Raw genomic sequence first — 12,345 nt, 5'->3', positions numbered from 1 at the left:
CATAAACTGGCCTTGAATGGAAAGAGTAATTTTAGTTTTGAAGATCCAAGGTGCAAGTATTGTAGGTATTGCTTTCAAAGTTAAGAAATAAGACAGTAACACTTGTAATTATCATTAAAAATAATAGTGTAATATAATGCAAACAATATGTTTTAGTGACAGGGAGTTCCAGGATAAGTTTTCTATTTTTTTTTTTACAGTTTTGATTTACAAATTGATTTTTTACAGATTTGATTACAGTGCAGAGTTAAGAAAACCTAGGTAAAGATCTCCAATTACACATCTTCTAAGGTTAATGACTGCTGTATTTGCATGTATATAGGTTTGAGTAAGGCTTGTAGATGATGAAAGATCAAAACGCAAGAGTAAATCAACAAACTAACCACGTTTAACTTAAAAATAACCTGAAACTGAGTTTTAGAATAACACGCGTAATTGTAAAATATTAAGATGAGGTGATTGAAACATAATTAGAATATTGATGAAATATTTTTGAAGAGATATAATAGTTCTATTGGATTTAACTTATGTTGGCTGTGAAAGTTTAAACTCCAGAGCTATTGTTAACCTCAGGGAAAAAAAAACTAATTAAAACATTTTTGTTAGTAACTTTAAGAATATTTTCCAACCGTATAGTGAGGACTTCAATTCCAAACACTAAGCAAAATTTCAGGGGGAAAAAAAATCAAGGGAGTAATTATAAGAGGGGTACAACTACCTGCTTCACATTGATTATAATGTTGCAATCATTGAAAGAAGTTTTCTCTGGCAATTTTTGTGTGTGTGTGTTATGTGTAATGGTCATTAATTATCTAGTACAGTATGTGCTGTAAGAAACACACAAAGAGATTTCAAGAGCAGAATGGTTTGATTACTAAAGAGAAACACAGTAGCTTTTCACCAAATTACTAGATAGGTAGACAATTTCATAACAACCAACTGGCTTCAAATTTCAACTAGCATTCTTTCCAACTGTAACAATTTTCTGCCCTGATTTGAGTACTTTTAACAATACATTGTTGGCAAATATTTTATCTTCTGGACGTCCTAGGACTCCAATTATCTCGGTAAATGACGTTTAGTGATCAAGATCACCCCTCAATCTTTACTGCCACCTGTCCATCCTCTTGGGCACGCGCGCGCGTACACACATGCACGCGCTCTCAGCAGTCACCCAAAAATAATAGAAATGAAGGTTCAAAACCCAGACACACACTCAAGACCCCATGCAAAGGATGGCAAACAAGGAAAAGAGTTTCTGGCTAGGTCAGAATAGGACATTTGCAAGGTTCGAGTTGGAGTCAGCTTTCGTCTTACAGCCTTCCCGGGGCACTAGCCAGAAGTCTTCCAAGGAAGTAATAGCTAGGGGCTTTTTCACCCCTGTTTCCTTCTGGTCTCGTCCTACCCCTCTTTTCTTCGCAGCTCAGTTGCCCTAGCTCTATGAGGGGACACACCTCCTAAAAGAGTACAACTCTCTTCCTTCTCCCGGTCTTAAACTTATTTGGAGGGTATCGCAGTCCCCGCGCAAATTTTGCGCGCAGTTCCCACGCGCCCGCTTCTGGTATCCAACTTTCCCTACTCTCTTTCTCCAGGAATCTCAACTTTTCCCTCTGCCTGGAACGGGGGACCAGGCGGCACTGTGAAAGTGGGTGGAAAGAACATTTCCACCCCGAAACTGACAAGTTACCCCACTCCCGCCCCCTCTCGGTAGATCCTCCCCCAGTGAGCGTTCATTAGCATAAAACCGGTCGGGCCAGGCACCGGGTCCCCCGGCCTCCAGGGTTCGCGCGCTTTGCCGGGCTGTGGAAGCCACAGCACGGGGGATTCAGGTCTGCGGAACACCCCAGTGCAAAGCTTGCACCTGCTCATTGCGTGAGCTACCAACCTTCAAAAAATAAAAAAAAAAATAAAAATAAAAAAGTAAAGAAAGAAAGAAAGAAAAAGAAAAACAATTTGGAGAGAGAGAGAGAGAGAGTGTGCGCTTCAGTCTTCCTTCCCCATCTCTCCAGCTCGGCTTCCAAGAGTCTCAGGCACCCGTCAACTCCCCCTGCAGAAGGAAACCCGCTGGTTCCCTCGCATCTGCCCCGGGGCAAACGTACCCCTTTATCTCCTTTGCACAAGCTCACAGGCGGCCACACGCACACGTGCGCGCACACACAGACCCCTCCCCTCAGCGGGCTTCCCCTCGGGGCTTTGGGACTGAGCTCGCAGCGGGTCCCCCGGGATCGCTCCGGGGCTTCTCGTCCTCGGAGGTCTTTTCCCTCCCGGCCTCGAAGAGGCCCAGGCCCGCAGCTTCCTCGCGGGCCCCTCACCCGGGGCGCGCCTTCCCGCTCCCGAACCCAGCGGGTCGGGGTCACGACCTCTCCCCGCCCCCGGGACGCCGCTCGGGCGCCGCCGACCAGCCCCGCCGGTGCCCCCCCGCCCCCGGCTCGCGGTGGAACCCGGGTCCGAGGGAGCACCCACTCTGGCAGCCGTGCTGTGAGGGGTCCCCAGACGCTGGCGAGGCCCAGGAAGGGGGCTGTGGCTCCTGGAAATGCACGGTCCTCCTCCTTCCCGCCCCCTCCGCCCCGAGGCTCGCGGTTCCCGCGTCCCACAGCAGCCAAGCCCCTGCGCCCAGACGAGCAAGGTGGGGACCGGGCGGAAGAGCGAGATCTGGGCAGGGTGAGGTGCCAACTTGTCAGAGGGTCGGGAGCGGCTGGCGAGCCTCGAGGAAAGGGAGGAGAGGGCCGTGCTCTCCAGGGCGCGCGGCTCGCGGGCGCGCGGAGCTGGAGGCGCCAGGAAGGGAGCGAGGGAAGGGTGAGGAGGAGGCGGGAGGAAAGGGACCGCGGGCGGCGGAGGCTACCCCCCGCTCTTTACCTTGCGTTGGTGCAGTCATTGTAGAGGGTCTCGAAGTCCTTCCTGGAGATGAGTTTGCAGCGGTTCACTCCGGGCTGGATGGCGCCCAGTCCCCTCAGGATGCGAACCTGTTCCACATTGCACACCACCGGCGTGATCTCCAGCCGCTTCAGCTTGGTGTAGACCGTGTGCAAGCCCCCCACCAAGTGCTTCAGGAACAGGTCGAAAGCCTGGGGCAGGCAGATCAGCTCGCAGCCCTCCACCGTGAAGGAAGCCACTTTGGCCCCCCTCAGATCCACCATTTTGCACTCATTATTCTGAGGGGTGTTTTCCACTGGGGACGGGGTCGAGTACACGGGTTTCCCGGGGAGGGGGCCGCAGCTGCTGCTGCTACTGCTGCTGCTGCTGCTGCTGCTGCTGCTGCTGCTACTGCTGCTGCTGCTGCTGCTGCTGCTACTACTGCTGCTGCTGCTGCCGGTGCTCGCGTTGATGGGGGTGCTGGAGGCGCCGCCGCCGCCGGCGCTAATGCCGCCGCCGCCGCCGCCGCTGCCGCCGCCGCCGCCGCCGCCGCCGCCGCCGCTCGCGGTCGCCAGGCTGGGGTTGCAGTTGCTGCTGCCGCCGCCGCCTCCGTTGCCCGCGCCGCCGCCGCCGCCCGTGGAGGTGACTGTGGCTGCCGCCGCCGCCGCCGCCGCCGAAGCGATGGGCTCCGGCCGGAACAGAGTTGGCCCTGAGGACGCCGGGGGCCCGATGGACGGAGCCGGAGACGAGGTCGCCGAGGAGGTGGAGGTGGTGGTGCCGGAGGAGGAAGCAGACGTGGAGATCGGGGGTTGAGGGGGGACCAGCTGGGTCGGAGGGATCAAAGCCGCCGGCACTGCCATGGTCACATATAAGGGGAGAGCGAAGAAGGAGAAGCGAGGGGAAAAGTTGCCACACACCCCGGGGAGGGGAAGGGGGAAAAGAGAGGGGGGAGAAGGAGCGAGGGGGTATAACAACAGCAACAACTCCAGGGGAGAACGAGAAGGAGAAAGGGGGGGAAACAAGGAGGTGAGGGCAAGAAAGCGAGCGCAGGAGGGGCGAGCGCGAGAGGCGCTCTGGAGAGAAACGCACAAAAGTGTCCCGCAAGTCGAAATGCGAGTCCTCTCCGGGGGCTGGGATCGGGGGCTGGTTTGGGGGGGGGGGGGGCGGGGGCGGGGAGGGTCGGCTGTTGTTGTGTGGGTCCCGCTCTAGCACAAAGTTAAGGATGAAGGTGAAAAGGAGGAGGTTTGAAGGACTTGGGTTCTCCCTGGCAAGTACATTGATCAAAGATTGAGAGGGGAATGACAGAGAGAAAATGAGCTGAAAAGTGCAGGCTGCCGGCTGGACGAGTTGTTGTTGTCACACGGTGCAGAGGGGAGGAGCTCCGGAAACTTGAAATACCCTTTGAAGCCGCAAAAACCTCACTCACTAGTATTAACCCAAATTATCCAACCAGGAACTCGGAGCAGAGACTCCGAGAGCGCGAGACGCGGAGGGAAAGCGAGTGAGCGAGAAAAGGAGGGGAGGGGGGGAGGATAAGGAAGAAACTACGCGAGGGACGGAGAGGAAGAGCCGGGGACACAGAAGTGGCGGTCGGGAAAGGAGAGGGAGACGATCTACTTCTCTTCTGCTACTACCGTTAGGTTGCATGTCTAATATTCCATTTCGTCCGCGACGACTCGTAATTTTTTTTTTCCCCCAACACCTTCTGAGCAATCGCCTGCCAACTTAAAAGAGGAGCCAGAGCGCTCCGAGCTCTCCTTCAGGGATTGAGGATTTATCTGCGCTCGTGTTGGCAATAAGATATAAATGAAAACACATCCCCTTACTTCGTGATTATTAAGAAATTATTTTCAGGGAGCTTCACATGTGAGCAAAGCCTATGTTTGATGCAGCCGATTGTGTTACTCTCTCTGTTAAATTATTTATTAGTGTAGAGAGAGTGAAAATTCCAGGACAGTTGTGGGGGGAAAGGCAGTCTGAAGTCACTTCAGGATAATGGAATCCTCTGTATTTAGTTTCTTATTTCCTGATAGATTATGGAAAGAAAGAAATGCTTGCCATGATGTGGACCTTTCAGAATAACTTCACTCTCACCCCAAAGGAAGGTCAGAAATGCTGCTTTTACCTAGAGACTTTGAAGAAATCAGGCACCCTTGAAGATTGAGAAAGGGGAAAACGAGAAAACACTTTTTTCTTACCTAAAACTCTGTAATTAATTCACCTGTCTTGCATAGAAAACAACTATCCCCACGTCCTTTAAGACCCCAGGCTATTTGCCAGTGTTTTATAGGAATCACACATTATTTTCTTTCATATTTGAGAAGTTTCAGTGTATTTGGGGAAAGTCCTTTTCTCAGTTTGTCAGTGCAAATGTGTTTTGTAAATAATGAGAAGAACAAAACAAGCTCACTAGTTGACTTGTAAAGACAGAAAGGGTAGCTATGCTTAAAAACATGAGGCTGAGTTTAGACTGACTCTCTTCCTCTTTGCCTTCCTCTCTCCTCTTCTCTTTCTAACTTGTTGCATGGAGGGTTTTTTCTTTTTCAAGGATTTTTGACCAGCCTATGATCTGAACATAGGTCAAGTTTGTTCTCTGTTTATATCTCTAGGAATCTCAAGTAATTAGGCTTTAAACCTGTCTGTACAGGTTTATTAACTTCACAAGACAGAAACAATGCTGAAGCATTGGATAGAGTTAAAAAATAAACTATTAGCATCAGGTTCCCAGGGTTGGGAAATTTCATAATGAAATTCTGCCATTTTGGTGCTGAAATGATGATCACATTTCTCTTTGTCATTTTAATTTTTTAAACTTTTTGAAATTTAGTGTCAAAAGGCACAGGAAATATCTACAGAGAAATATGGCACCATTGACTAAGTTTATGCTAAACTTTTTGGGGCACAGCAGTTATATCAGGAGGCTTTCCTGGGTCATAAGAATTCAGAAAATTGATTGTTGCTAAAAAGTAGATAGACTTCTGCAAAGATAGCTGGAGTTTACACAGTTGTTTGGCCTAATTAGCCAATGCATTTTAATATATTCAGAAATAATTTATATTACTTTTTCACCCCTCCCGTCAATCCTCAAAAATAGAGATTCGATAATATGTCACATACATCAAAACACCACATTAAGTGTTGACACATGTTTTGGAAAATAGTACCTTTTTTAAAAATGCCAAATTACTATGTTAATGAGTGGGGGAAAAGAAGACGATATTGAGCCCTGAAAAACTAATTTTATTTTGGAATTGCATGCACAACTTTAATAAAGTCCGATATAGCTAAAAACGCTAAACTACAGTTTCCTCGTTTTAACTTCTAGATCCAGAAATGGGAAAAAATCAGAATTAAGTGCTGAGAATCTGCCCTTATCATTCTCATTTCTCACATTTCCTTAAACTGCCACTCACCCAGTACCTGCCATGTTCGGAAGCCACAGGCAGGAAGTAATAATAGCTGACCAAGCCATAATCCCACCCAGCTTTGAAGCAAACTCCAAATTTTCTGCAGGGAATCCTGCGCCTCCCAGCACGTGCTCCGTTCAGAGGTAGGGCTTGGGGCCTTTACCCCCACCTGAATGGGAGCTCCCCCCCACCCCCCAACCTCAGGTCTCTAAACCGTTTCTGAGAACTACCACATGCCCCTTTGATCAAACAATAGGATTAGAAGAAGCATCTAATGCAAATTAAATATGTAGGGGAAAAAAGCCTCAAATATTTTAGATTTAAGATTCTTTCCTTGTTTCTTTTTCTCTTTTTCTTTCCCTTTCTTTCTTTCTTTTAGAAATGTTACCAATGATTAAGGCAAATAGTATTTAACATCAGCAGATAAATCAACTCCACAGAGATTTCAAATTCTCACTCTTTCTCCTGCATCTTTAGCTTTCAAAGCTTTTGTCTTGTTTGTTTATTGTTTTACATCCTTGGCTGTTTCAGGTCCTCTCCCTCCATCTCATCTTTTCCAACCTGCACCAAATTTGCATAAGCAAAACTCAAAGTACTGTAACTGATATTAGAAAATTCTCCCTGTGTTTTGTGAAGACGTATTGTGCTGAAATCAATAAGACTGTTTAAAATTCAAAGACCTGCAAATCGTTCTGTTTGTCCTTTGATAGGGCCTGTGCTGATTAAAATGCTACCAAGAAAGCTTAATTGCTGCACTAATTAAGAAGTCTTTAATTTCTTTCCTAGGATGTCGTTTGAAGCTGAGCTTGTACCAGTTCAGGGAAGGTATTTTCTTCCCTCCCTCTGCCCCCTCCTGGCCCCTCCCCTCTCCTCCCCGCTCCTCTCGTGCCCCGCGACGACATCCCAATGAATGGGAACTAATAGAGAGAGTGGTCTCAGGTCTCACCATCTATTACTTAACAGAAATCGACACAGGACACAGAGTTCAGTGCAGTATGAAATGCAGTTTTTCAGAAGAGCTGTAAGGTTGCAGGAGACAGTGAGGAAACACAGAGTAGCTGTTGCAGCTAAAGTCCCGGGGAATACCTGGATGACAACAGGCACTTTAGCTCGATGATGAGGGCATCCTATTTGGTTAAAAGGGGGCAGTGACAAGGGAATGCTTCTACTGAAACAGGGCAACATAAAAAATATTTTTTCCAAACCTGTGGTTTTTAAAAAAAGAAGAATAAATCTGTAGAAAGGAGGATTTATAGTTGGGATTTGGTAAGTATCATTTTATTTTACGAGTATAAAATCATGAATTCTATGGGGATTTATTTTTGACCCGTTTTATAACCCAGGGTGGCATAGCACTGTATTACATCCTTTGCATCATTTTCTATTGACCTATTTTATTCACTGATTTCTCAAGTGGGGAAACTGACTAAATGATTTCACAAAGCTTTCTCTGTAATCAATAGTCATTTTTTAGGTTTATTCATGCTGCATTATAATTCTGGTAAATGACTGCAAAGCAGAAGATTGTTAAGAAAGATACAAATATTGACAAAGCCAGGATAAGTCATGTCTTTAAATCTTAAGAGTTTCAATATAGCAATTGATATAGTTATTTGAAAGAAAAAGATTGAAAATGCATATTTCATGCACTATAAAAAAACAAATGACTGGGTAACTTAAAGATAACACATATCTGCATATGTTTCTGGTATATCTCAAAATTTCCTGAAACCTTTGAGGATCCTCCTTTTCTAGCATCACTAAGTGAAACAGAAACAATTTGGCCATTTGCACAAAGGAAACATTACAATTTTATTCTTTCAAGTTTTCCCCAAGTTCTATTAGAAGCATGCACAGAAAAATACAGATATATACTTCAGATATATACTGAATTCCTTTCAGTGACAGGACAAGGAGATAACACGCTTAATAGATTCAAAGGGAGATTTACCATTCCGAGCACGACGTCACTCTAATTATGTTTACTCTAATTGAAAGCAAGGTTTTTTGGAATCTGAAATTACTTTCAGAATTTTTTTTTTAAATAATGCAAGTGGATCAAATGTTGATCACAAGCATTTCAATCTTTCAAAATGTATTGGAAAATTAAATGAAAAGTGGAGTTTGGTACAAACAATGCCCCAGGGCAAAAAACAACTAACACTAGATTTTCCAGTCCAGCCATAACACAAATCAATTTGAGCACACTTCTATGGCCAGACTGCCAGATTGTTATGACTGCTAATTCACTCAATCAAAGAGTGCATTAGCACACCCGGCACAAATAGCTTTAACAATAGAGTGCACTTCTGAACAATTCTAAGATATATCACAACGGAGAAGTAAAGAGGAAGATCATTTTTACATCTGCATATTTACTAATGGACCTGTTTCCTTAGTAGAAAAAAAAAAAAAGACAGATAAACTTCAGGCAGAGGTTTATTAAAGAGCTATCCAAGTTTGGCAAATCTAGGAAGGTATCAGGGTACCAGTAGTTCACTGACTTTGTTAAACGTTTCTCAGGAGAGAGTCCAAAATTGATGTTTGCACTTCAGTAGTAAATCATTGAAGATGGAGAAATTATGCCAAGTAACTCTCTCAAGCCTTTTTAACTTAGACACTCGGCCTCACCAATCAGCTCAGCAGATACACTTTGACTGCCTGAAGCACAGACTTCTCCACCTCTACACGTTCTGCCTCTGCCTTCCCCACCTAGGGTTCTAACTTCTGACTTGTAGTGACTCTCACTTCCTCAGTCTTCCCCTCTTTTCCAATTCCCTGCCTTTCCTCAAGAACGAGGAATAAGACTTTTATCTCCCGGATGCACTCTCTAATCAGGCGCAGAAGAGCTTGGTGATAAATTACCCGAAGGACAGAAGGTGGGGAGCTGAAGGTGAGCACACTATAACTTGAAGCACTCAAACTTTACATTACAAACTTCCGTTCTTAATAAAGAAGTGGTTTAAATGGTTATAAATAACTTTGACCTGTTTTACAGCATGGAAATGCATGGACTGTACATATTCTTACTGAATGCATATAGTAATGATCTATTCATATTCCTGTTTGCATAGATCTCAGGGCCAACTGGCAGGATTTGCACCACTGTACCTCTCTCCCTAAACTTCTGTCCTCACCTCCTTTTCTCCTGGTTCAGAATGAAGGTGACATGTAGCCAAAAATACTTTGCTGGTTATAGGGCATATTTTAAGAAATCTCTAAACCCATGCCAGGGGAGAGAGAAGGTAATGGCAAAGAGAAGAATAGTTACAAAGAAAAGGAAAAAAAAAAAAAAAAAAAAGCCATCTTAGGATTGTTTTCCTGACTCCAAACTACATCATTTCCATGACAGCAAGTCAACTCTCCCTGATAATTTACTTACACTTGTCCATCACTCCTTACTTCCAGTGTAAATGTCCTAATTCCATCTCTGGGTTGGTATTGAATTGCACAGCCAAATATCCGATAGAAAAATAAACACAGTGAGATCATTTTAGAGTTGGATTGTAAAAGGAAGCAGCAACAAGAATAATATAAATTGAGATTAATTCCCTTCATCTCTTAAATCAGGCCATTGTGAGAGGAAGAGCAGACTGGATTGAAGTAAGGTCAAAAAGTCAGGCAGACATTTAAATCCTTAGTTCTCTGGTAAATATTCTACGTTCAACTGTACCTTTTAATACGAGGCATTTTCTCATTGTCATACTTCTTTTTCTTTAAATAACCCAACTCATTTTCCTCTAAAGAAGATCAGTATCAGGACCTATGAATTGCTTAAGGGATACATAGCTGGGAATGGGGGTGGGGAAGAAGTCTTATGTAGTATAAATGCACGTTCAATATGAAAACATAAATTGTCACGTAATTTTGTGATGTTAGGAGAAATGTATTAAACTTGATTTTAAAAGTTTATGTGGATTGCTTTTTTGTTTTGTTTTAATTTATAATCTTCATCCTTTTTTCTTCTTTGCTCTATTAAGTAAAAGAAGAGGTCATTGTCTAACAAATAGCCTGTAAAAACTGTTCTATTTGAAGTCCGAAATTTCAAGGATTGTTAGAAAAGAATAAACTGTTTATTTATTTATTGCCCTTCAGAACAAAGAGTTTTTTTAAAGTTGAAAGAATAACAATTGCCACCTTCCAGCCGGAGATCTTGTATGTCAAGTTTCAGCCCAGAGCAAATTTTTACAACAAGTTATAAACCCCCTGTAACAGAGGGTTTATTATAATGGAAGTGCTGACACAACCTTAACTATAGCGTTGTAAACGGCTATGCTATAATATCCATTAAGCAGAAAGAAAAATAAGCTGGCTGATCAATAATTTATACAAAGAGTACCAACTGCAGACATAATAACTGTAATGTTTGCAAAGCAATCTCTCTGCTCTCCAGGCTTAACAGTAAACGCAAACTAGCAACGCTGTTAATTTCCAGCTCCTACAGATAAGAATACAAACAAATTACTTAAAATTATATTTTGCTCAACATTTAGCATGCCTCGATGGGATAAAATAAAATTTAATTATGATGCAACTTGTGCCGGATGCAAAGCTGTTTTGTTTTCCAGCACATTTTATTATGAAAGGACATTCATTTGGAACATCAATTATGGGGAAATAGTATGTTTCAATGAGTTGACTTGGGTCAGGCAGGCTCCTCTAAGAGTTATTCAGACATGGAAACAGATTGACACTGTTTAACTTCAAAGAAAGTTACAGGGCTTTACAGAGCCACAACCTGAAATACAATACTGCAAGCTCTGATCCGAGTCAACTGTCAGTAAAAACACACCTTGTCATTAGAGTTCATGGGAAAAAAGACGCTGGCTTGGAAAATGTGGCCATCATTAGCATCCAGTGATTCTTGGAGTGCTCAATTAACGGTAAGCCTCATTTGCATGGAAGCAAGATGTGTCGTTTCTACCTAATAAATGGGGATCATAAAATGTGAGCATTATTTTCTTTTCTGGAAAAATTTTTAAAATATATTTTCGTAGATGTCCATATTTATTGCTGCTTTGCTTTGTGTAGTGCCCACATGTGTGGAGTGTGTCATTTTGATATTTTTGTTCTTGTAGATGGCTTTGAAAGCAGGAAAAGATTTGAGAGGTGTAAAAGAAGGAAATAGAAGAATTGAAGGATCCCAAAACGCCCACTATGCACATACTCAAGGTTGAACCAGATTGTACATTTCTAAGGTTCACATCTCCATCAGTCTTTGTTGTCTGTTCATTTCCTGGGGGGGTGTGGAACCCAGTAGAACGAAGAGACATTGCTATCAGAGTTGTAAAATGGTGTATTACCCTGTGAGCAATTGCACTTGGAAAGGAACCAGTAATTTATATGAGAAGTGTTTAAGATTGCCTGCTCACCCAGTGATCCATGCCAGGTCAGTTCCAGTAATGCCAGAAAACAAAAGGAGGTGCACATCACCGGGAAAGAGACACCTCATATGCCTTAAGAGCTTGTGAAGGGGAGCACTAAAATGCCATTTTCTCAAATGAACTGGTCATTACCATTTAAAATCCTAAGGGGCTGTGGGACTGGGGAGGAGAGAAAGAATTTTTCTTTTGATTTAACAGGGCTCTGAAGTACTAGTTTTAAGGGGGAGGTTTTTTGTTGTGATTGTCTCAGCCCTATGCTTTAGCAAAGGTTAAATCCTGAAACAAAGGTGCATTTTTTAATAATGGAATGGAAAAGGATGAACACGATTCCTCTGAGAATGCACTTGGCCCATTTTTAAACTTAGAAATGAACTGTTTTAAGGATTACCAGTGCAAATAGTAATACAACCCTCCACTAGTAATGTCTATGCCAGGTTCTAAGTTGTTGTTAATTTTTTCCTTGAAAAGATGTGCCCAGAGCCACCCTTCACCCCGCTGGTTCTCAGGAGAGGACTAGGGATACTGGCAGGATGTTATATAAGAAATCACTTCCTAAGAATTCTTCACAGGTCTCTTTATTCTTGTTTAACATAATCAAAGCACAGGCTCGGAGTGGTATCCTGGCATTGGGGTACAGATTACTTCTCTGCCGTCCTCAGGCACGTGCTTTCCCCACAGACTGTAAAGTTGTTTCAATTTTT

At 43.8% G+C, this 12,345-nt stretch overlaps 1 protein-coding gene across 2 annotated transcripts in view; it reads right to left on the bottom strand.

The window, feature by feature from the left end:
* DACH1 (dachshund family transcription factor 1) overlaps nucleotides 1-3,828 on the bottom strand; it is a 436,159-nt gene extending 432,331 nt beyond the window's left edge. For both annotated transcript variants that reach the window (XM_086710704.1, XM_086710712.1), the window contains exon 1: nucleotides 2,857-3,828. In XM_086710704.1, coding sequence (XP_086566830.1) covers nucleotides 2,857-3,713 — 857 coding nt within the window. In that variant the 5' untranslated portion in view covers nucleotides 3,714-3,828. The remainder of the gene's footprint in view (nucleotides 1-2,856) is intronic.
* Nucleotides 3,829-12,345: the final 8,517 nt, after the last annotated feature.

Source organism: Puma concolor, chromosome A1, assembly GCF_028749965.1.
Source record: "Puma concolor isolate L17-30 chromosome A1, mPumCon1.1.hap2, whole genome shotgun sequence".
In the NCBI taxonomy this organism is placed as follows: domain Eukaryota; kingdom Metazoa; phylum Chordata; class Mammalia; order Carnivora; family Felidae; genus Puma; species Puma concolor.
Note: the sequence above shows the minus strand (reverse complement) of the source record. Positions and strands in the feature narration are given on the sequence as shown.